Source organism: Crocodylus siamensis, chromosome 1, assembly GCF_052110815.1.
Source record: "Crocodylus siamensis isolate JL-2025a chromosome 1, ASM5211081v1, whole genome shotgun sequence".
Taxonomy (NCBI): Eukaryota; Metazoa; Chordata; order Crocodylia; family Crocodylidae; genus Crocodylus; species Crocodylus siamensis.
In genome coordinates, this window is record NC_143395.1 from 370,420,575 (window position 1) to 370,446,148 (window position 25,574).

Consider the following 25,574-nt stretch of genomic DNA (forward strand, 5'->3'; position numbering starts at 1 on the left):
CCAATCCTGGATATTTGCCTGTATTTTACTACCTTACTGTCTAATGTTCACACATAAATGTGCGAAACTCTGTTTTGCAGACATAGGCAACAGTAATCTCAAACCTGTTGTGCTCTGCTGGCTTGAGCCTTCAAAGTCTTAATTAAGAGGAATAGGCCTTTGACCAGATGGTCTCAGTATCCTTTCCTGTTATTATTACTATATGTTTTACTGGAGTCTTTGCTTCTTACCTACCTTGATTGAGCTTATGGATATCTTCAGACACAGACTTTCCTTTTTGTGAGGCATATTGTGGTGCTGCAGAAGACCTGATGGGCTTTCCTTAGAGAATGCTAATGAGTAGCCAAGTACTCCACCCTACATGTTATGAAAGGACAACTGTTTTCCTTCCAAATGAACTGGTTAGCCCTCAGTCTCTTTGAGCCGTCTCTCAGGGGTCAAAATAAATGTCACCAAAGGAAGCAAATCAGCTGCATAGGTGATGCATAGGGGAGGAGTGAGGGTGGGGGGCACATGTCCCCCCGATATTTGCCGCTGCTGAAGCCACCACCAGTTTTGTGGGTGGTTGCCACCCACACCTGCCCCACCCCTTGATGCCAATGTGGCTGGCGGTGGCTGTGGGTGGTCCCCATTTGCAGTTCACTACTGCCCCCCAACACCACCAGCTGCGGGCCGTCCCCACTTGCCACCATGGTGCTGTTCCCCCGCCCCTGGTCTCCGGAGGTACCAGTGATTCATGATCAGCTGTACCAGATGTGTCCCTGCAGAGCTGATCTGCTTCACTGGGCAAAACACATCATGAGCAATGTGTTCTCCCGAGGCTTGAGAAGCCTGGTCCTGTGCGCTTGGGAATTCCTGCATAGGCCCCTCAAGCCCCTGGAGCAGCTTTCTTGCACAGCAGGACAGCGTGGGCAGCTCCAGGCTTCTAGCATTCTGCTGTCATAAAGTAAACAGATACCTGCTGTTAAATAGCAGCACAAATTGATATCACCTTTGTCACAAATTGATATCATATTTGCAGCATGACTATGGGTTTGGACATCTGCTTGGTGGCACGAAGGCAATGAAAGACAACATTTGTTTCCATCCTAGGGCACCTCCTAGGCTCAGATCTCTTGTCTGATTCCCTGTCTTGGGATAAAGGGTACCACTAGACCCTAGAACCAGCATCTGAGATCTTGACCTCCCCTTTCCCCAGTCACATATACATGTCCCCTCATAGGTGTTCTGGCCTCATTCATTTAACCTCTTTGAGGAAAACATACCAGAAAATATTAACAGAGGCTTAACAGAAGGAGTTTAACTAAGGTTCCTTTTCTTTCAGTGCATTTGAGAATAACAAGTCTCAAGACGCACTCTCCTTTTATCTGAAATAACTCCTTTTGCATGTCCACATTTTGCCATTGCAGGCTTTCTACAAGTCCTTTAAAAGCAGCAGTGATAAGCTGTGTATAGAGTGAAAAACTCATCTCTTAGACTGGTCTCTGTCCTGTGACAGACTGGGGAGTCTTATATGGGTGTCTGTGCAGGAGGGTTCCATGGGGGTGGGCCATTCACAGAAAGTAAAAGTTGACAGCTTTAGATATGCAACCTTGATGGCTCTCAGTAATTGCCTTTCAGTACAGTTGTCTGGAGGGCAATAAGGTTGCATATGGGGGGGACAAATTAATACAGGCAAGGTACTAATATTTCAACATAGGTACATATTTGACTTCATAATTTGTTGCAGTTGTACCCCATCATCTTATGTCATATTGTTGTTCACACCTTGTTTTAGGCAAGCATCTGAACTACATTCAAAAGATCATGAACATTTTTCTCTGTCAAGCAATGTGTTTTTCTAGGGGCCTTGTTAGGGTGTGGACAGATGTAATATCTAGAACATTTTAAATGAAGTTGGGCTGCCTATACGTGTGCTCGGGATGGGGGCGGGGGGAGTATTTTAATTGGAGCAGTTCCCAGAAAGCCACTCTAATTAAAACAGCTCACCATCATGTGTATTAAGCCCCTACGCATTTCAAAGTGGCCATAGGGTGCTTTATCTAAAACTCATTCAATGAGGTTTAGATAAAGTGCCCCTGCAGCAATTTTGAAATGTGTGTGGGCTTAGTACACAGGACGGTAAGGTGACGCTGGGGCATTTTAATTAGGAAGTGAACAAACACATCTATAGGTACCTCAAGAGTCTAGACATGCAGGCCATCTTAGGCTGGTTTAAACTTCCTAGAATGTTTCCAAAGCACACCAGGAAAATCAGGTGCTGGTCCTCCTTCAACTGGTTCAGTGCTATGTGTGACACAAAACATTTCATGCCTCTTGTCTGGTGACTCCTCCAAGCATCCCACACTACACTGCTCCTCACCTCTCCCCCAAACCCATGCAGGGCAGTGAAGGTTGCTTTGGCATGCAACCAAGACTCTACTGCCCAAAGATCTATTGCCTACAGAGACCACAGTCTGTAAGGTGAGGAAGCAGAAAGTCCCTGTGTCAGTTTGACTTCCCTGCTAGGGACACTGGGCAGAAGTCCCAAACTTATTTGGGTTGGGGGGGGGAGGGGGGGAACTTTATGGCCCCCTTCTTATGGTAGGTAGGTGGTTGTGCCGGTAACAGTAGAAACCTGCCAATTGTTGGATGCAGTGGGGGTGGGGGGTGGGAAACAGAGCCATTGCATGATCAGGAGGGATCCTGGATTTTTCTGATTTAAAAAAATCTCCAATTTTCAGTTAAAAAAAAAACTAACCGCAATCCAATTTTTTTCGTAATTTAAATGAAATACCACTAATATATATACTTTTTTAAAACTGAAAATTAGAGATTTTTTAAAGTAAGAGAAAATCCAGATCCCTGCTGATCAGCACTTAATAGACAAGAACGGCTGTCAGTGTGAAGTGCATGCTCAACGTGACATGAATTATCCCATTAACTGTTAATTGTTCCTGCCCTCTGTGCTGCACTCTTGCAGGCAGCCTTGCCTCGCTGGTTCCATCCTGCACACTCACCTTTGTTCAGCTGCTGGCAGTGAAGGTACCTGAGTGGTTGGAAGTGCAAGGGAGTTCATGGGGAGTGTCTAGAGCACAGAGTCCTCTTAAAAATCCTGAACATGCGACACAGCCTCCCACCACCTAGCAACTGCTCCATTCTAACCTGTTGCCCCAGTCCGGGTCTTTCTGCTTTCTAGAGGAATCCTGGGGAAACTCCAGTAGCTTACGCCTGAAAGGCATGGTGGTTTGCAATCCCTAAAAGATGAGGGAACCCTTAGTAGTGTACGTGTGGACACTTCTGTCAAGGATTATCAGTGACATTCTTGGAATGATTCACGTGTTGTCTGTCCACATCCTTAGAATTGCTCTATGCAGCTTTTTGAGGGTTAAAATATGAAGAGACCTCTTTAACTGGTAGTTACCATTACCGTCAAGTTATTGTCATAAATTACCTTTAAAAACAGACAATACCGTTACTAAAAATAAACAAATGACACTGAACACAGAACAGATTTCTCAGGTAGTTAACTTGCATTAAGTAGCAATCATTTCAACATCTGGCCATGTTGACATCCAATGCTAAGATACAATCATGAAAAGATTTAGAAACTAAGATAATCCTTTGGAGCACTTAAAATAATAGGGTTTGAAACTGTATGCCAGGAGCAATCTATTTGACAAATTTGATTTTTCCAGTCACAAATTATCTGCAAACGGATCACGTTTTTTTACGATTTGCTATTTATTCAGCGTGGCTCAATGGGCAATATCACACACACATTCTGAGCTATGGATAATGGGTCCTCAGACATGTTCAGAGGTCACGCCAAGTCCTAACAGAGACTCCCTCAAGAACCACTTCCATTTCCATTCTTTAATGCTTAAAACCCTTCTGATAATTACATCAGTGGACTACTGGAAGAATTATTGGATAGTTTAAAAATTTTGGACTATTTAAACTAATGGATATGTTAAAATTTTATTTTAATAGAATCAGCAGTTGGAAAAAAGTGAGAGGGGCGAGCACCTTGCTATCAGGCAACTCTGCTGACTAATGGCAAGGGCTCCAAGGAGTACTGGAACCTATTGCTATGGATAGTTTGCAATTAGACCTTTGTAGATTATTCAGTATTTGGAAACTGAGCTTTGTGATTGTCATGGGGCTAACTTTCTCTTCTATCATTGCAAGATCTGCTTATACACAAAATACATTTGAGGTCCTGACAAAATGAAATTCTGATTTAAATGCAACCTTTGGTGAGATGAATGCTCACAAATAAATAATAAGAAAAGGAATTGACAACCATTTTCTAAATGTCACATTGCCCCAGTTTTTACACTGTCAGAACAACTTGAGGGTTAAATTTGTTTAATTAGAGATCAGAAATGAAATGCTAGATAATTTCTTTGATGAACCATAGTTAAGTGACATAACTTCAGTTTCAAATATTTACTGCAAAGCTGTACTATTAAAAATAGGGAAAAATATTGAAATATTTCCAAAAAATGATAGAAATACAGGTGCTGACAGAAGTGATATTTGTCACGTGATCGACCCCTTGAAAGTGCTTTATACCCATGCCCTAACAGAAGTACACAGCTGCAGAGCACTTTAAAAGTGACAAAGTAACTCTCATTTAATGAGGGTTCAGATGAAGGTGTTCCAAAGTGAAGTGCCTTCATTAACTTCTGTCTGTCCCTGTGTGTGAGCTGGGCTGGGCTGATGCAGCCAGCCCCACTGAGAGTGCTGTCTTCATTAAAGCAGGGGGGATAGGGGAGGGGAGGGGAGGAAGTTCCCGGCTGGGGTTTGCCCAGCCTCTGCTAGAGTGGGGAAGGGGAGAGTAGGTGGATTGGAGCTCCCCTGGGATGGGGGGACAGAAAGAGGCAAGCTTTCCACATACCCTTTTTGTTCCAAATTATTTGCTCAGCTGTGTTTTTACTTACAATGCTATTTTTTTCATGCATTTCCCTCCTTTCTGGATGAGTTCCAGGTTGTAACTTTTCATGTTACCTTTGGCAAGTGAGTTTCACATGACCATTGTTCATTGTGTAAAGAAGGAGACTCCTTCTGTTCATAAATATTTCTCACATTCATGAAGAAAAAAAGAAACACCCCAGTCTTTATTAGCTGATTATCCTTTTCATTAATTTCACAGCATTCATACTATTAGGTCACTGTACATCTTCTGCCATCCCACTCCTTATTTCATTGTCTGATTATTTTTAACACCCTGATTGATTAAGTGATTTCACCTTCCCTCCTACTAATGGACACTCATGTAAACCTGCTAATTAGAGTTGCTATGCAAGGTTTTGTAAGTAGGAGTTGTCATTGCTGGGTTTCTGGATTAATCAGTATTGTCCACAGAACGCTTTATAGCACTATTTCCACAGTTTCAACAATTCTCAAGCTTCTTTGTCTTAGATAGCAGATCTTACTTAAAATAGATTATTAGTTTCCCAAGTTCTCTGGGCTTCTATCCCATTTCAAATTTAAGATCGTCCATAAAGCAATTGAAGAGACTTGAGATATGATTTTAGGTCTTGCAATTAATTTAACATATTCATATCTCAAAGATATATGGCAGAGTTTTTATCTATTCCATTTATTGAATACTTTAGGTAAAAATCTTATGTATTTCCACGAATCTCTTGAGTATTTGTGATGGACCTTTAAAGGACCGACCGTATGAGATGAGAACAGGCAAAATTTCTGTGACTGTGATAGGATCACTGTGGAGCCCCATGGTAGATCAGGGATCTGTTGAGATCCAAGAGCTCTTATGCATATGCAGGGAGCCTGCTCCGATGTGCTGGAAATCCAGTGTGTCGGAGCAGACTTGATTAATTGAGTCTGCTACAGTGTGGAAATTAACACGCTCCAGCAGACTCTAGCGTCACATGTATCAGTGTCCTTGCACTGAAAAAATGGCGGTGGGATGCTATGACCAAAAAGCTTGTAGCGCGGCTCGCTAATTAAAGCACCTCCACTATGCCTCCTGGACCACGTGTAAAAATGCCCCAACTGCCTAAGTAAACTCACCTCCTGTCAGATTTCCCATGATAAATCTTGGAGAAAGTCACAGAGTTATGGGAATACAGCATATCCATAGAAATCATGGCAGAAATTAAGAAAAGTCATAGATGCATTCTGGAGTAAACCAGACCATCGCTGCAGTCTGGTGATGACCTTCCAATTCCTTTCTTGCTGATTTACTTTGAGTATAAAACTAGCATCTCCTTGATTTATTTTATTAAATAAACTTTAAGACAGCTCCAGCTCTGGCATGGGGTGCACGGTGGGAGCCAGGGCTGCTCTGTGTACTCAATGCTAGAGCCAGACCTAGAGCTGCTGCTGCCTCCCCACATTGCCTTGGCTGGAACTGCTTTGTAACCAAAAGTAGTCTTGTGGCACCAGTGACTCAGCTCTTTGTCTGTTCTTTCACTGGACAATTCATTTACTCATGTCCAAAAAGGCTTGCAGACTTTTTGGTAAATGCTATTGAACTGATGGACTCTGTACTCCTATAATAGCTGAGGCACATCAATAGCCATGTGCTATGATTATTTTTTCAAGGACTGCCATATTGTGTTACAAGTGCACACCCAGTGTAACGACTAATGGGGGAGAGAGTAAAGGGAGGTGCCACCTCAAGCCAACAGATTGGGAAGTATTATACACAAAGACTCTCAGAGCTTCTGGTGGCCTCCAACTTCGGGCCTTGAGAGGTTACAGTGTACTGTCTGCTCAACTGCCAGCTGGATCCACTGACTCCATGTGACCTTACCCCCTCCCTGGTCTTTTTAGAAAGGTAAGGTCCTAACTTTGCCTGTCAAAGCCTCTGCACAATTGCTGTTAACCTGTACTAGAGAGAAGAGAGAAATGGGGAAATATGCCTTGCACTCAAGTCTCCCTTTCTTTGTTCAACTGCATGAGGGCCAGTTTCCATCTGGCCTTGTATGTTTGTGATTTGAGAAGTGATCTTGACAGTTCAAATTTTAATAATTGCAATAAAAAATAAGTTACTGCTTGGCTGGCCAGCATTGTGCCATTCCCCAGTCAGTGAATCAGTCAGTAACCCCAGCTATTTATGCTGCTTATCACCTTTGCTTTAAAAAAGACAAAAGCTTTACTGACTGGATAAGTAAATACTGACATAATCAAATTCACAACTACAAAATGGGAGTCATCAACTACATTACCAGTAGACTAGGAAAGGTTATAAAGGAGTAGATCCAAAGCTGAACCTGAGTCACCAATGTCAAATGTGCGTAGAAAAAAAAGGTAATAGCATGTTGTGGCATGCTACCTGAAGTGTTGTAAGTCATGAGAAATGATTCTTTCTCTCTATTCAGCATGGAGGGGGGGAGGCCTCAATTGGAGTACTGCTTCACATTTTGGGCAATGCACTTGAATGAGGTAGATAATCAGACAAGATCTAGAGGAAAGCAACAAATATTTTTAAAGGTCTAGACAACTTAAAACATAGGAAAGGATGAAAGAATTGGGCTTATTTAGTTTGGAAAACAGGAGAGAGAGGGAGAATTTGATAACCGTCTTTGAAAACAAAAACAATGGCTATTATAACAAGGATGGCAATCGAATTTCTGAGGTCTGTGGAGGCATGGGAAGTAATGGCCTTAAATTGCACAAAGGCAGATTTACCTTAGCTATTAGAAAGAACTTTCTCATTACAAGGGTAGTTAAGTACTGGGACAGGCTACCTAGAGCGGGTACAGAATCGCCATCATTGGAAGTTTTTAATTGCAGGTTAGGCAGACACGTGTCTGGAATAACCCTATATTGAACAGAGGATTGGGCTAGATGTCTTTCTATCCCTAATTTTCCATAATCTTACAATTTATATGAGGGTTAAAACTGTTTTTTAACTGAAAAGGTAGGACCCAAGCAGAGCATCGTTCCAGAACATGCATTGAAGATACAATTGTGGACATATACTGGCACCCCGGGCCTCCCAAACTTGAGCCCTGTGTGCCATATCACCCTACCCCACCCTGCCTCCAGGGACAGGGGTGAGGGCAGGAAGCAGAAGCTGGAGGAGGGAGGAGGAGCCAGGGGGGCCATGATTTAACCCCTGCTAAACCACATGCGCCTGCATGCATTATGCATTACGATGCATAAATTTAGTCCCCAGTCCAGCAGAGCATTTAAGCATATGCTTAACTTTAAGTAGGCAAATAGTCCCATTGGCATCATTGCAAACAAGTGCCAGGATGAGGTCCTTACCATGGTAGCTGTAGTTCTAACTGCTATAAAAATATTAATGAAGAGAGCTAAATGGATTTTCTCTCAACTGTATAATTGTTTCTGGTTTGTTTCCTTTCCATTTCACCTTAAAGTTTAACTGCTTGAATTTTGTATATTTTGCACTTTTACAAAGCTTTGTCAACACTTAAATGAGAGATCTTAATGCAAAAGTTGAACCCAAAATTATTTTGCAAGTTAAACAGCAGCTGAACTGCCCAGTTGCTGACAACCAGCAATCTTTACTTAGGGTACAATGCATTAGAATAGCTGTCAAAATGAGAACACAAGAGAGCAATGCTACAAACTCAAGCCTATTTTTCCCTCCGAAAGGGCATTGTTTCAAGCTTACACATGCCTGTTTGCTGTAGTGTAGAGTGTAGAGGAGCCTTCATTTCAACAGGTAAATTGAAACATTTTATTGCTGCCTTTGAAGACTATAATTAAGGAACCTTTGGCATTCTAGCCCTCCCAACCGTAGGTTTTTTCCAGCCTTACAGCTCCATATACGACTCCATTCTCTAGTTTCCAAGTATAGATCATGCTGTTCTAGCAAGGGGATCCCAGGGCTCCTGATGCTGGATGAAATTAATGGGCAGGTTTATTTTCATGTCACTGTTACTATAAGGGCAACTCTCCCCACTGTCTCTTATCTGCCATTTTCTTGTTCCTTGTAACCCTGCTCGCACTTGCATCTGAAAGGGCAGCACTGCCTGCCATTCCTTGTATCATTAAAGTGTGACAGTGTTCCTGTGAGTAAACAGAGCACAGCATGGAGAAATAATCGCAGCTTGCCATGTCCATGGTTGAACGTGTGCCCTTTATTTCTTGAGCAGTTCTACAGCACTGATCTAGCAGCTATTTGTTCTTGTATTTGTCACATACAAACATGACTCTTTTATCCCTCCCCAGGGGCAGATCCAGGGAGAGCCCAGGGAGGGGTATGACCATACCTTCCTCCTCCCCCTTCTGATCATGCCTCAGGAGCAGTAGCTGGAGACTAAAGTCCTGAAGAAGACAAGAATCCCCCCACCCCTTCCTTTCCCTGCTCAAAGACACAACCCTTCCCCTCCCATCTCCCACTCCTCTCATTCCCCCCTCCCTTACTTGCTGCCACTGCTGCTGTCCCCACCTGGGAGTCAGGGGAGCTTCTGCCCATTGGGCTGTATGGGGGCTGGGCTCAGCCCAGGGCCACAGCAGTAGGAGCAGCAGTGGGCAGGTACATTTCCCTTCCTTTTCTGCTTTCCCCATGTGTTCCTTGGCAGGCTGGGAACAAGTGTGTGGGGGGGAAAATGTGTCCACCTGCCAGTGCTGTCACTGCTGCAGTCCTGGGTGTGTGCTGCAGTGAGATAGGAGCTCCCCTCGCCCCCGTAGGATGGTGCAGACACTGGCAGTGGCTGGCAGGGAAGGGAGAATGAGAGGAGAGGGGAGGGAGAAGAGGGGATGTGCCTCTGTGCGTGGAGGGAAAGGGAAGTGGGGATTTTTTACTTTCCTCAGAACTTAAGTCCCTGGCTTCTGCTCCTGCAGCGTGGTCTGCTCACTTGGGTGGGAGGGGGAAAGGAGAAGCCTGGGAACAGGGCTAGAGCCACCCTGCAGCACTACTCACTGCAACAGCACCTACCTTTCTACAGCCCTGCTCCCTAGCTTGCTCCTGCGGCCACATGGCTGAGGGCGAGCGAAACTCAGGGGCATCCAAACCTCCAGGCTTGGGCCTGCATGTAGGATGCCTGCCAAATGATTTGGAAACATCTGACGCCCCAAGTTGGAGTAGAGGATGTTTGCCAGTAGTAGGGCCACACATGGTTCTTGAATGACCACAAATTTGGAATTGATTTGGCTAATTTGGCTTGGAGCATGAAATTTTTACTAAAAGAAGAAAACACAGATGTGCACATGGGGTAAATATTTAAGGCCAGATACCTTCTAACCTGACTCCCAAGGAGGCAAAGGAAGACCCTCATTACTGTCCCTGCTACTCTACAATGAAGGATAGCCCCAGCTGCCCCTCTTGGAAGGCAGAAGAGAGCTTCATGCTGCCTTTTTGAGACTGAAGAGCCCCTGTCTCCCCTCAACAGCCACTCAAAGTAGAAGGTGATGAAAATGGAGGCCCATGGCTGTGTCATGGTGACTGTGGTCCTCAATTACGTCAGTCCATACTAAATAAAAATTGCCCCTGGGGTGCGCTGGGGTCCTGAGGTGGGAGAACTGGTTTTCCTTACTTTCCCCGATTTCCAGGAGACATAACTTCCCAGGCTAAAAGGTCCTTGTGTCAGAAGTACTAGGGATGCTTCCTTCAAGTTCCTCATGTCACAGAGAAATCCCACCCCATCATTCCCAGCCCACACATGTACAGCCAACATTGGCTCCCTCTGCATTCACACCTACAGCAAACATGTCCAGATTCAGCCCAGTGAAGATTTATCCTGTTTGGCTGCCACGGGATAGGTTGCTTGCAGCTGAATCATGGATATAATTTGGGTGAACCATTTACAACAGAATTAAATTTTGAGACAAATTATGATAATGGCAGAAGTTAATTCTCTCAGTTATTCCTGGATAAGGCAGATTTGAGTCCTGAGTTGCGTGCAGCGGGTCTCAGTGGTCTGTAACAACAGAGAGCACTCAGGTGCTGCCTGGAGAGATTTGCAGTGGCTAGGGAAACCATGCCTCCAGTGTCTCTCTCTCTCTGGACTTGGCAGGCAACGGGGCTGTTTGCTTCACTTCTAACATGTTTTCAAAGCCAGCAACCTCTGCTTTAAATGTCAAACATAGTTTTCCCTTGTGTTGAAAACTGCAATTTGCCAACCAAGAAAGCTTGGAGGCTGGTCTGATAAACCATTATAGAAAGTGAAAGGGGACAGTTTAAATATGGCTTTACTTCTCTAATTTCTTAAAAGAAGGGTAGGCAAACCAAATCCTCCAATCAAATATTTCCTCTTTGGGTGGACAGACATCTAAAAGGAGCTTTACTTCTCAGTTTAGTAAAAAGCAGCCTCACAGTTTTATTTAGAATTCCACGGGGACCCAAAGAAGTCCAGTCGGATGACGCAATTCATGGGGTTTTTTTAAATAACTCTTCACTAACAACTTAAAATACTCAGAGTGATTTGCTCTTCATATGCAAAGAGGCAGTGAAAGTTCAGTCATTCACAGATCACAGCTTTGAATGTTACCATGTTTGTTTTATGCCATTTAAGGCAATGCCTTTTGTATTTAGCCAAACAGCCCCAAAAGTGAAAAATTTCCATTTATGGAAACTGTGGTAGATAGGACCATTTTTTTCAATATAGCATTTCAGCTTATTTTTATAAATGCTATTTTGGAAGCAATGTTTTAAAGTAAGGAGCACAAAGCTAGCTTTCCGTGGTGATGCGAATTTGTCTAGCAGCAGAGGAAAGAATATGGTGTAGGTATCTTCACAGAAGTATCAGTTTTGCTTCTGGGACGAAAAATTAAGGGTCAGGAAGAAATTTCAGCTTTGGCCATTTCAGTACAGTGACATCAAGCAGCAGCAGTTGGAGAGATGTGATTTACAATTACTTGGAATAAATGTCTTTGGAAATAGACACTGGAGTTCTGCCATAAATGCACAGAGGCAGATGCTTTTACAAATTCATAACCCCTTGAAATCACTCAGGCCAGGTACAGACATTACACTTTTACTGGTATAAGTGATTGGAAACCTTTCTATACTTGTAACAGAACAGTTTAGCACACGTAGGGCACCTATATACGAGCAGCAAGGCTGCTCCAACATACTGTAACTACAGCATGTCAAAACAGGCTTGATTAATCAAGTCTGCTGGAGCGTGGTAATTACCACAGTCCAGCAGACTCCAGCATCATGTGTATCAGCATCCCCATGCTTAAAAAAGGTGGTGGGGGCACTTTAACTAAAGCTTGTTGAGCAATCTTTCGTTAAAGTGCCCCGCCACCATTTTTAAGCGTGAGAACGCTTATACGTGAGACACTCTGGCCCCTTTAAATAGAGCTGCTCTAATTAAAGTGCTCCACCACCACCCCCACCCCTCCCCCCCCGCTCCACCAGTCCTGGAGCATGTAAGCACATGTATAAATGCCCATAGACTAGTTTAAAATTGGCAGAACCCAGTCTAAGATTTGCACCCCCTCAGCCAAAGGGAAAAAGTATGTTCTCTTCACTACCAATCTAAACTACATTGCTTACAGTAAACCGCATAACTTAGATCGATTCCTTTCTGTGTGTCTGTTCTTAGCCTCAAGGTCTGTGTAGGTACAAATAGCGGGGGGGGGCTTTAGTTGTGTATCTCCTATTAAATTAAATTGCAAAACTAAAAACCAAGAAATACACAATTGTTCCACAATATACAGATAAAGTCTTTGCTTTACTGGTTATATTACAGAAGCAGCAGAGTTCAGGACTTGAAAATCAATTCTTTCCTCTTCTTCACAGCTTCAAAGTTCTATCGAGGATAGATGCGACACTCCCATGTCTGTTTGCAGATGCATAGAAGAAAAAGTTCCAGTGTTAATTGTATTCCCTTGACAATACCCCAGTTTTGCCCTCAGATTTAGTTCTGTGGAGAAGAGAGAGAAACTGGTCCTTTTGCCAGCGTGGGTCAAGGAATGGTCTGCTGAGTTGACCTGAGCAAGATTCGGTAAAGGAGTAATTACCTAATTAATCACTTAATTGGAGGATCCTCTACACTTAGATACTGAAGGGATGGACATGGTGCAAGGACCTAGATAGATAGTACTGATTTCTGAATGGCTTCTGCCAAAATAAACACACGTCAGAGCAGATGACTGAAAGGCACCTCTATTGGGCATTTATACACATCCATTTGTCTGGTCCAACGTGCCAGAAACCTGGCGCGTTGGAGCAGACTCGATTAATCAATTCTGTTCCACACGCAAGCTGATGCGCCCAGTGCCGCATCGCATACATTTGCATAAATGACAAAATGCACATCAGTGCTGAGGCAATGGTGGTGGTGCGCTTTTAAACTAAAACACCTTCCATGTGTTTTAGTTCAAAAGCTCAGTGCTGACACACATTTCACCATTTATACAAATGCATGAGCCGCAGCATGAGGTGCTTTTAAAAGCGGCCGGCTCTGCAGTGCAAGCATGTGGGCAAATGCAGTCCCCTGCAACCATTTATTGAAAGGAGTCCACAAGATAATCCACCCCAGCCCCTCCCAAATACCGCAGCCCCATAGCAACAGATAAATTGAAAAAAACCTGCAGTAGAAGAGAGTAGGAAAGCTAAAGGCAGCACTGATGCCTTGGTTTCTGTGGTAGCAGGGAATTTGTTAGGCAATATGTGCCCAGATGATTCTTTGGCTGAAAAGTTGCTTATGTGAAGAATGAAACCACAAAGCCGATACAGGGGATAAAATGCTTGTCAGCATATGCTGTATTTGACTACTAATGCTTTCATTTCTCTTTTGTTGCTTCAGGAGGAAAGATTTTATATAGTTGTGGTGAAAGCAAAGACTTCTTCCTGTATAACATTGCTTCTTTTCATCTGTTCCTGGCAGGTACCTGTGAAATTGGCTGGGCTTATTACTGCACTGGAGGAGGAGCGGCTGCAGCTATGTTAATCTGTACTTGGCTGGCCTGCTTCTCTGGCAAGAAACAGAAACAATACCCTTACTGAGGCTGACAGATGAGTGGCAAACGAGACCGGTTTAGAGAACAAATGAGCTTTGAGAGGCCGAAGTGACTTGCAAACTTCTTCTGAATACAGTGCTTTAGCTCTTAACTGCAGTACAGTCAGTTGGAAATGGCAGTGGGTGTATCAAGGTAACATCGGGTGATACTGTGAATAGAGGGAGGGTGGGGAGGCTGGCATGATGGACCAAAAGCCAAGAATCTCGGGTGGGATGAGCAGTTCTTTCTTAACAGAGTACATTTCTGGTCTACTCTGAAAGAATATAACTGTAGGGAGCAAAGAATACACTTCTCAGTAAATTGTGAACGTTAGAATGCACCAATTAATTGAAAGACTGGTGAAAAGGGAAGTGATGTGCTGGAGGGCAGGGTATAATCTGCCATAGTTTCCTTTCAGCACAACAGTCCTGAAAACACGCACACACAGACACACACGCGCTCATCATGTCCATGGCACAAAACAAATCAAATACAAACTTTCTTGGTGCATTTCTTCTTAGTTTCTTCTCTCTTTTTTGATTTGTTTGATGATTTAAATTCAATGTTATAACACTTTTTAAGCTATACATTAGACCTAATAAATGGACCAATAAGCCACTTTATCAGTATTTTGTATATTCTCTGTACACTTTTCTCCTGAAGCATTTAATTCATGGATTATTCAGCCCTATAAAACCTTTATTATGCCTCTGTATTTTCAGCATTATTACAAACATGCAACATAGTACTCAGCATATGTAGCCTTTGCCTATGGTACTCTTATGAAGTGCAGTAAATGGACATTTTGCTGTCCATTGAGAATTCCACTCATGGTACTGTAGAATACCATTGGTTACGTAAGACTAATGGGAAACTTCTTCCAGACATGGTTTTTTGTCACTGTTATGTTTAGCTCATCATTGTCTTATTGTGCTGTACCATGTTTATTATTTCAATATTCGTTTTTGTAAAAATATATATAAATGTGCTATTTTATGTTTGTATTTGAAAATTTCTGTAAATAAATTTTTCTTTGATCAGTACTTGAATAGTGTGTGTCATTGGATAAATGTATTCCTTTCTGACAGCCTCTTTAAAAAAGTCACAAACAATCACAATGTTTGCTCTGTTACGTACCTTGTCCTGCTAATGTATATATATTAATTCCCATGCTTTTTTTTGCAGTCTGTTTACAATCTTTTCCTTCAAAAGGATCCTGAGAGAAAATGAGATAGCTGATCCAACCAAAAGTAAAGCTGTTAATTTTAGACAGTCAGAATTCAATTTTGGAAGGCAAAATGATCATGTGAATGAGTCGCAGGACTGAGTGTCTGAACACATGATAACTAATTCTGGATCTACCACTAACGTTGTCTGTGATGTCGGGCCAGTCACTTGTCCTGTTGGTGCCCCAGTTAATGACAGTGGTATTAATACCTTCACCCTTTAGAAAGTCAAGACCATAAATGGAAAGTTGATATAGAAATGCCAACCTATTATTATTATTATAAATTATTATCCAAGGTGGATACTATCCTATACCACCAGATCTTGCATCCTGCAGCTCAGGAAAATGTTACAAGATTTTTAATGACCACTAGTAATGTGATTTTTATTCAACAAGGAGTCAAATTGTGCTTTCATGGATTTTAGATTTACCTTGTTTCAGCACCCCTGAATTCAGCAATGTTATGGCAAATTTAAACCACTTTAAGAAAGAGTAAAATTTGACCAGAACTTCCAGCAGCAGTGTGCTGTGTACCACTATGCTTCAGTTCTGTAGACATTTAAGGTGATAATTTGTCTCCGAAGTCAATGGCCATTTTGCTTGCTCTTCGCTTCACTAATGCCAGAATTCCTCCTCTGAATGTTTGTTGAACTGCCTCCTAATTTCCAATTCTGTTTAAGGACATAGGATTGATTTGTATATAATTATTAAGTTTTATTTTATGTTACAGTAACACTGAGATGCCATAATCAAGATCCAGACCTCATCTATGCTAGGTATTGAACAAATAACAAATAATCCTGGTGCCAACATTTTTGCAATATAAATAGATATGTCAAGGGAAAAAAAACAATTTGGCATTTTCCAAATTTGTAAATTTGCAAGACTTTATTAAGTATAACATTCATTGACATTGCTGCATCACCAAAGTTATTTTTCTGCTTAAATTTTCATGCAGTTATCTGTTCCAATATTATTGTTTGTGCTTTAGTTACTATTTCTGTGGATTAATGGCCTGCATTCATTTTTTAACTGTAAAAGCCATGCTTTAGCTGTACCCAAATAATCTGGACAGAGATCCAGAGGTGCGGTTGTTACATAAAATAGTTATGTCAGTTTTTAATGATTAATTCCAATCTAGTTCAATTGAATTTGTTTCTGGATTTGACTTTAGTCTGAGCAGTGTTTATTCACTTTACAGTGCCACATGGTGAGAATAAAATTGTATACTACACTTTCCAGATGAGCCCATAATAACCATATCAGGTTTGATGCTCAACTTCCCTTAAGAACCACATCAACTATAATATAGAGATTGACCTAAATTCTTAAACGGGATCTTCTAAGAGAATTAGAGAGAGTTGTGTGTAGAGAAGGGTCATAGCACTCTCATTTATATTTAAATGTTTTCAGATCTATAAAAGAAGGGGTCAAATTCAGAACCCACTGCTTGACTTCAATGGACTTTCAGTCACCCACACATCATCTGAATTTGCCCTGTAGAGCTGTTAAGAGGTGCCCTTTTAATATTAAGGATAACTAATGATAATTCCTTATGTAATGGTTCCTTATACAGTTTGCTGTATATGGCTTGGCAGAGTGCTCACTAAAGCCACATCATAACTACTTTGGGCTTGGTGATTTAGGTTCAGTTTAGGTTCCTGGCTGATGAACCTAGCACCCAATAGCAGTGTGAATGATGAGGTGGGACTTGCCTAGGCAGAACTCAAGTGACACAAGGACAAATGAATTAGTGGCACAAAGACCAGGAAACAGGGGAATTTGAGTGGGAATGTGCTGGGGAGTTTGTCCAGCCACTTTCTTACCTTTCCTTGCTAAGCAGAAGAGGCAACAGAGAAAGAAGGAATTGTCTAGGAGGTAACAGCAAGAGCAAGGAGGACCTAGCAAGATAATGAACTGGATGGCTGGAAGACATCAAAATGAGCTTTCTCAGCCTGTACCTGTGTGGGTTCTGTTTAGATGTGACCACTGACCACACAGGCTTCCACTCAGATCCTGGTCTGGCTTTGCAGGTATTGTGGCCTGCGTGGGCACATCCAGATGTGTGTGGACATTTGGTTCCCCGGGATTCCCATGGGTTCATTAAAAGCAGGTCCTCTCAGAGCAACCTGGTGGCCTTCAATGACCAGGTTACCAAATACTTAGATACAGGGGTAGCAGTGGACGTAGTCTTTCTGGACTTTAGGAAGGCCTTCAACACTGTCTCTTACCCCATTCTCATTAAAAAACTCGGAGGCTGGTGTCAACACCTACACAATCAAATGGGTCACCAACTGGCTGGAGGGCCGCACCCAGAGAGTGGTGGTGGATGGGTCATTTTCTACCGGGAGGGATGTGGGCAGTGGGGTCCCCCAGGGCTCGGTCCTCGGGCCCGCACTGTTCAACATCTTCATCGGTGACTTAGATGAGGTGGTAAAAAGCACCCTGTTCAAATTTGCTGTTGACACTAAGATGGGGGATGTGGGCACACTAGAAGGGAGGAATAGGCTGCAATCAGACCTAGACAGGTTACAGGGGTGGGCGGATGAGAATAGGATGGGATTCAACACTGACAAGTGCAAGGTGCTGCACCTGGGGAGGAAGATCCATACCTACAGGCTGGGGAACTCCCTTCTCATCAGTGCAGAGGCAGAAAAGGATCTTGGAGTCATCATTGACTCCAAGATGAACTAGGGCTGGCAGTGTGGGGATGCAGTCAGGAAGGCCAGCTGCACTTTGTCATGCAACTACAGATGCATCTCAAGCAGGTCCAAGGAGGTGATCCTCCCCCTCTATCCAACACTGGTCTGGCTGCAGCTGGAGTACTGCGTCCAGTTCTGGGTGCCGCACTTCAAGAGGGATGTGGACAACGTGAAAAGGGGCCAGAGGAGGGCCACTCGCATGATCAGGGGGCAGCACGGCAGACCCTACAAGGAGGGGCTATGGGACCTGAACCTGTTCAGCCTCCACAAGAGAAGGCTGAGGGGGCATCTAGTGCACTGTTACAAACTAGTCAGAGGGAACCAGCAGGCACTGGGGAAGTCCCTGTTCCCCCAAGCACTACCAGGAGTGACTAGAAATAACGGTCACAAACTGGCAGAGGGTGGATTCAGACTAGACATCAGGAGGCACTACTTCACGGTCAGGGTGGCTAGGATCTAGAACCAGCTTCCAAGCAAAGTGGTGCTGGCTCCTACCTTGGGGGTCTTTAAGACAAGGCTAGACAATCACCTTGCTGGGGTCGTTTGACCCCAATACTCTTTCCTGCCATGGCAGGGGGTTGGACTTGATGATCTGCTCAGGTCTCTTCCGATCCTACCAACTATGAAACTATGAACAACTATCAGCGGTGCACCTTGCACCACCACTTCTTGTCCCCAGGGAATGCCCGTGGATATTCAGGGGTCAGAAAAACTTACAAAAAAGAAAAACGTCGCAGCGCACACTCGGGCAGCGTGCCATTGCAGCATGGAGGACTCCAGACTGTGTAGTATGTGGTGCTGCAAACAGGTTTGCAGTGCCACATGCCGCACGACTGCACTCATCTGGATGCGCCTCATGTGGGTAGGCTCAGATGCATCAATGAGCATGAGATCTTCATTGACTCAATGAACAATAAGACCTCCAGCATCATGGAAGAGGGATAGCCAGGATAGGCACTGGAATAAAAAGAAGACCAAGATACTGAAAAGATAGAAGCTGGCAGTTTGTCACCTCTGGCAGTAGTCCTTTTTTAACAGGCTGACCTTTGTTAGATCTTCCTTGCCTGTATCTTGCTGTGACTTAACATAACAGCTATTCCTGTAGAGCAACATTAGCATTATACTGTAAACAACATTAGCATTACACTATAAAGCAATATAGTTCCAGTAGGACTTAGTCCCTCTGAATTTGTTTACAAGCTTTAAAAAAAATTAGAATAGAAGAAAAGAGCAATTTTGAATAATCAAGTCAATGATGCATGTCGCACCTACTCTGTGCTGGTTATCATATAATATTCAGCTGTGGAGACTTGAACAAACCAATCACAGCTTAATTAGGTTTGTCCACATTTGTGTAGCTTGGTTTTGACATCCATTATGTATCATACGATAAATACTGTTTGTTATTACTGACATCCTGTTAACCAATTTGAATTCTCAGAGCCTTGGGTAACAAACTTTATTAACTGTAAAGTACATGAGAGATGGCTTGCTATTTAACAATTTAAAATGGATGGAGATATTCATGGAAAACCCACCTTCACAACTACAATATTTATATGTATTAATTTTCTATTCTCTTTTTACTTTGACAAGCATAAAACATAAAGCTGGAAGGCCCCCCCACATCTTGAAGTCATCCCCTTGTTATCACAAACAAGTATATCTTGTCGCCACCTGAGCCTGACACAGGGCTGGAGCTACCCAGGCGGAGAGTGTCACAGGGGGACTGCAGTGGAGCAGGATGCTTATCTCCTTTGTGCTCCGGAGGGCACAGGATGGTGCAGGGCAGGGTGGGCTGGAGTGGGCGTGTGGAGTGGAGTGGAGCAGAGCCAGTGGCCAGGAAAGTAAAGTTTATGCAAGGGAGGAGTGAAAAGTTGGGAGTCAAGCAGGAGGTAGCGGGTTTGGCCTGGCCCTCCCCCCACCTCTTCCTGCCCAATCCTTTGCATGCTGCACTGAGATCTCAGGGTGACGGGATGGGCAGGGGTGCTGCCCCACATGGCTGAACCAGGGATGCAAGAGGAAGCCCCATGGGGGCAGGAGGCAGTGGGTGGACTCGGCCAGCCCCTGCTGGGCTGGGCTGGGCACCGCTCCTCCTGGCTGTGGTGAAGTGGGGTGTTGGAGTGTTTGGTGCTCCCCTGACCATATCACCCTGGATAATCATCCATGTCAACCACCCCTAAGCCTATATCTGCCTCCCAGGGCCCACCACTCCCTCTGAAGACCCTGCCTGTCCCCGGTGATGACTGTGAAAGCTTGGACAGTGTCTCTTGCACAAAAATGCAAGGCAGTGCCTGGGGCAACACTGGGTTGTGGTAACAAGTCTTTCACAAAGAAAATCAAACTCCAACAATGGTTGCAACCCATTAGGCATAGAGAAAGTGGGGCTCGTGGTACCCAATATCAGACCCATGCCATAAGATGATAATAATCATGATAACAGCCTCAACCCTCTACCACACCTGAGCCTAAAAATGTAAGTGATGGTTAAAATTATTGACAGACATCTGACACTCTATTACATGTATATAACTAGACTCGAAGCAAGCTAGAAGATTGTGGCGGAGACCTACGTGAAAGAAAGTAATCATCTCCTGCGTTATGCTAAATCAGTCTACAGTGACTACTTCTAACCTATCTACCTCACACCTATTGTCCCCAGTAGCCTCTGATCCTCGCTGACTTTATTTGCATGAATTAAGTAAGGCATATTTCTCAAAATAGGCTGTCAATCTCTAAATGTTTATTATGCTAAACCAGTGTATTCTCCTGAAACTCGCACATATTTTATCCAATGGCCTTCGATCTTCACTATCTCCATAAGCCATTTGCTGCATATTCTGTGATCAGCTTCCTAAAGGTACCTCATTCAATGAATACCCATCCCATTTCATTCCAAACTGCTCAAAAGCTTGCAAACTTCACAAACACACAAACAGGATACAATTGTAATATGTTAATTCTGTCCTTGCCTGCTCTGCTTGGACTTTGATTAACCAACTATCAAGAAAGAATGCTTTGAAGCTATACAATTAAAACAGTATAAAAAGCGAGACAGAACTGCCAGCAAGGTGTGTGCAATCCAGGGAAGATCAAGAAGCCATACAGCACCCAGCCCATGAGTGAAATACCCATGCTCTGTCAAAGCTGTAAAGATAAGAACTGCTTCCCGCCTACTTGGGTAAAAATCACTTGCTGCTAAAATAATATAAGAATCTTAATAGCTCATTTATTAAATATTAAGAATAAGTCTTTTTTTTTTTTGTAATTTAGTTTTATAAGTTGTTGCTAGTTATAAAAGCAAGCCTCTCTGCTATTAATCAACCAAGTGTCGTGTCAATTCTTAAATCACTAGGTTTAAAAATTCAGTTTATAAATGCAACACCCCGATCTCCTTTATCCCCCCATGCCCTCCCTTAATCTCTTCAGCCCTCCCACAGATACTACTTGCCTCCAAAGTCCCCTCACTAGTCCCCCTAATCCTGATTTACCTTAGATCCAGCAGCCATTTTTAACTTGATCTAATCTCTCCCTAACCTCCCCAAATGACTGTACTTACCCAATGTAAAACTTGTTAGCTTGAGAAGTTACTGATATTTGCCTCCCAATAAGCACTTGGCAAAAGCTAGCAGATGCCAGAGCACTTGATACTCTAGCTTTTTTTGACTCAGCAAGATACGGATGATCAACCATGTTATTTTATAGAATTTTTGATTGATTATTTTACTCTGTTATAAATGTCAAACTATTCTTTACCGTGCCTCAATATGGCCTGCACAGTACACCTCACAAAAAGTTGAAATGGCTAACTACAGGTAATTAATCATCATTACACATCTCCTTGGAGTGGTGAATTAACTAGATTGTACTCTGGTGTTTCTATCTACTCCTCCCATCAGAAGCGTGTTCCAGAACCTCACTGCTCATTAGAAACCTTCTATTTCCCAGCCTACTTTATTAATGGCCAGATTAGACCTTTTTATTCTTGTGCCAATACTGTCTTTTACCTTAAGTAGCTCTCTCTCTTTCCTGGCATTTGCCCCCACCCATAGGCAACTGGCTTATTAAGTAAGCTCAGCCCCACTGATTTTGAAAACTTTATTAGCAAAGAGTCACTAAATTACACATATTTTAGTAAAGGTAGTTTGCCTAGTGTGTCATGTTCAGTCCTGAGATCCCACTATTGTACAGAATTCAAGGTACCTCAGTAGCCCCTGAGATTATAATGGTGTTACAAGTTTAAACAGACATGGGGTGAGTTATAAGGCACTTGGTGATCCTCAATATAGTCCTGTAAATGCACGAAATACCCAAGCCTTGGTTGCCCATACATTTGAGAAGACAGTAGATTAGAGCTGATCAAATAAATGTGAATATCTCACAAAAGTTTCACTCCACACAACTAAGAATTGATACCCAGATCTTCACAGTTATTTGGGCCTCTCACTCTCAATGGGGAATTCAATGGGAACTTTGAGAGCTGGGTCTCAAGGAGTGCATCCACATGTGCGCTTATCGGTGCCGTTGACTATGCATCACAGTCTACATGTGTGATACTATTAGACTTCGGCAAACTCATTTTTGCCACTGTAAGATAGTACTGGCAGTGACAGGAGCTGTTAACTCCAGCATGAACTGTGCCAGAGTTTATTATGCTGCACTAATTTAACATGTAGATGCACCCAATGCTTTTCTGAGACCCCCTTTGATTTGGCATTTATTTACTTTTTGTCTACTCCCTGCCTGGAAGCAGCAGCACCACTAGGGCGCAGAGACCAGGGAAGCTGCTATGGATGCCAGCTTATGAAGAAAATATCACTGCATATATAATACTGCATATAAGAAAATATCACTGCAGCCACAGCACTGAGGCCATCGGAAATCACCACTGCCCCATTCGTCTTACTGCATTGGGCACCCAGCCTCTGCCTGGGACATTCTTGTGTCTCACCTATTGCTGAACTTTGTCATGTTAGTTCACAAAGGATGTTAGTCTGAAAAGGTCTTAATAGTTTAGGGTGTTAGTCTAAAAAGGTCTTAATAATTTTCTTTGGAGTTTTAAATTCAACCAACTCCAACATTTATACATGTGTATTCATGTTCCTCTATGGCAAACTCCAATCCAGGGTTCATCCAACTTCTTCATGAAGCTCTATAGTACTTGCAGGACTTTGCTACATATAAAAGAGAGTGAACAAACTTGTGTTCTGGGGTTGGAGGACAAGAAGAAAAGGAAACTTTAGACATTTGTTTGTCATTTGTTAAAATTTGAGAATTGTTTCCTGAGGCAAGTAGTGGAAGCTCCACCTTTTAGTTATTTAAAATTGGAGGGCATGCTTCCTGGAACAAATTATATTAGGTATAATTTTTAAGACTTCATTCTAATTTATCACCTACCTCCATTCTGGTAAATTTACAATTCATGGATCCTTAGTTAACCGAAAGATAGCTTTTGAAATATTTGTATCCATTCATGAATTGAACACATTAACATAATGTTAATCACTAAAGACCTAAAGGTGAGCATCGCTATAAAATCCTGTAAAAAAATCTTGGACTAGCAAAAAGGTGAATAGTTCATTACATTGGTTACCCCTTATTTTTTCCCTCTAGGTACTAAAGTTAGTTGACAGTATAATTTACGTATCATTCCAGCAGCTGGAAATGCTCCATCACAAATACCAAATCGGTTGACAGACAGATTATCTGTGTGTCAACATCATCATTAACTTTACTGCACATACTTAACCTTTGAGCGAGACAATGGTGTAATTAGATGTAAGTTCCAAAAAGTGACATTTTAATGTTATCCTTTCAGTGGAATGAATTTGAAAGATAGTACTTTTAGTAGGTATTAAGCTTTATAATTATTAGTTAAATGATGAGGGATCAGGGGGAATGAGAAAAGTTCAAAAATACAACCCCCTTGAGAGGGTGGGATGGTTATTAGGTTAACCACAAATGGGAGACACTTTCAGACAGTCTTTAATGAGGAAAAAATTTCTACTGAAATCAGTGGCGAGTTTTAACTGAATAAAGGCTGCAGCCCCTTTTCATAGAATATTTTTTCTTGCCTTTTTACTCTACTGGACATACATCATTGTGAGACAAGTATGTTAACATGCCCAACATCAAAATTACATCTCCAGTCTCATAGGCCAAGTAATTATAGGGAAATTTGTCATTCCAGTGTGACACAGCTTTTAACAGGCTCTGTCTACACGAGAAGCAATCATATTCAAGCAAAGTTTAAACATGACTGTGACTGGAGTGGGTTATAACTCTGGCTGGTAGGAACAGACAGGGTCAAACAATTTAAAAGAAAAGCAGGCTGTTGCCCAAGGCCTAGATTAAGCACAGATTTACACTGTCACAACAAGAGATGGAGCACTACAGCAACATAAATTAGCTCATCTTCAAAAATCTCGCAAGTGAATGACCCTCTAGCAACCATACTTTATATTGTCTTTCCTCCTCAATCCCTGACTTTTACTTTTTTCTGAAAACTCAATCAGGTAACCCTGATGTGACTTCTCACATATGACTGAATCATTGAAAATTAGGGTTGGAAAAGACCTCAGGAGGTCATCTAATCCAATCCCCTGCTCAAAACAGGACCATCCCCAACTAGATCATCCCAGCCAAGGCTTTGTCTAGCCGGGTCTTAAAAACCTCCAAGGATGAAGAATCAAGTAAACAGTTTGTCGTGTATGAAGACCTGTGACTGCAATGGGCTTGGACCAAGCCCTAGGAGCTGGATTTGGCACTCACTGGAGCCAATGGCAAAAATCCATTAGCTTAATCAGACAAGGTGCTTTGGGTGAATCTGATATCTTTTATTAGACCAACTTAAATAGTTGGAAAACAATTATTAAGCAAGCTTTCATGTTCAAAAACCCTTCGTCAGGCTAAGGAAGTTTTTGCAGTTGGTGTGTGCTCTTCCTGGATGGAATGAAAAGCAAAGAAGCCAGAGGCTGGGTTGGTCTGCATACAAGACAGGCAGTCAGTGAAGATATAGACTGAGTCAATGGGTGAGAGATAGGCTGGGGCGGGGTGCGGAAGGAGAGAGAAGGGGGATGAATAGTGGAGAGGTACCTGGGGAGTCAGATTTTAGGCAGGCTATAATGTGTCATAAATCCAATGTCTATATTTAGTCCATGATTTTTAGTGTCCAGGAGGCTGATGAAGTAGAGTTCATAGGCTTGTCTCTGGGAAGTGTTTTGTAAGTTTCCTTTGAGGATCAGGACTGAGAGATTGAAGAGAGAGTGGTTTTTTTGTGAGAAATGTGCCCCCACAGGTAACTGGGTATTCCTGTCTTTGATAGATTTCCGGTGTGCATTCATTCTGGTGCACAGTTGTTGTTTGGTCTCTCCTGCACATTTTCCCTCAGGGCATTTGGTGCATTGGATGAGATATATTACATTTCTGGAGGTGCAGCTGTAAGATCCAGGAATGCTGATGGCTCTGTTGTGGGGTGTAGTGATTGTGGCGGTGGTGGTGATGTGTTGGCAGGTTTTGCATTTCTTGTCATGGCATGGTCTGTCTGGATCATTTTGGTGTGTTCTGGGCTTGAAGAAGTTTGCTTCTGGTGATGAGGTTAGCAAGGTTTGGTGCTTGTCTGAAGGCTAGGACAGGTTGCTCTGGGAAGATCTCTTTAAGAATAGGGTCTCTTTCGAGTATGGGTTGCAGTTGTTCGAGGATTTTTCATACGGCTTTGGGGGGGGGTGATATGTCATAACCAGCGGTGTGAGATTTGTGGGGGG

At 42.8% G+C, this 25,574-nt stretch overlaps 1 protein-coding gene across 1 annotated transcript in view; it reads left to right on the forward strand.

Annotated features, from left to right (window-relative positions):
* The window catches only part of LHFPL6 (LHFPL tetraspan subfamily member 6), a 226,232-nt gene extending 211,308 nt beyond the window's left edge, over nucleotides 1–14,924 (forward strand). The window contains exon 4 of the mRNA XM_090027038.1: nucleotides 13,770–14,924. Within this exon, the coding sequence (XP_089883164.1) occupies nucleotides 13,770–13,888 (119 nt within the window). The 3' untranslated portion in view covers nucleotides 13,889–14,924. The remainder of the gene's footprint in view (nucleotides 1–13,769) is intronic.
* Nucleotides 14,925–25,574: the final 10,650 nt, after the last annotated feature.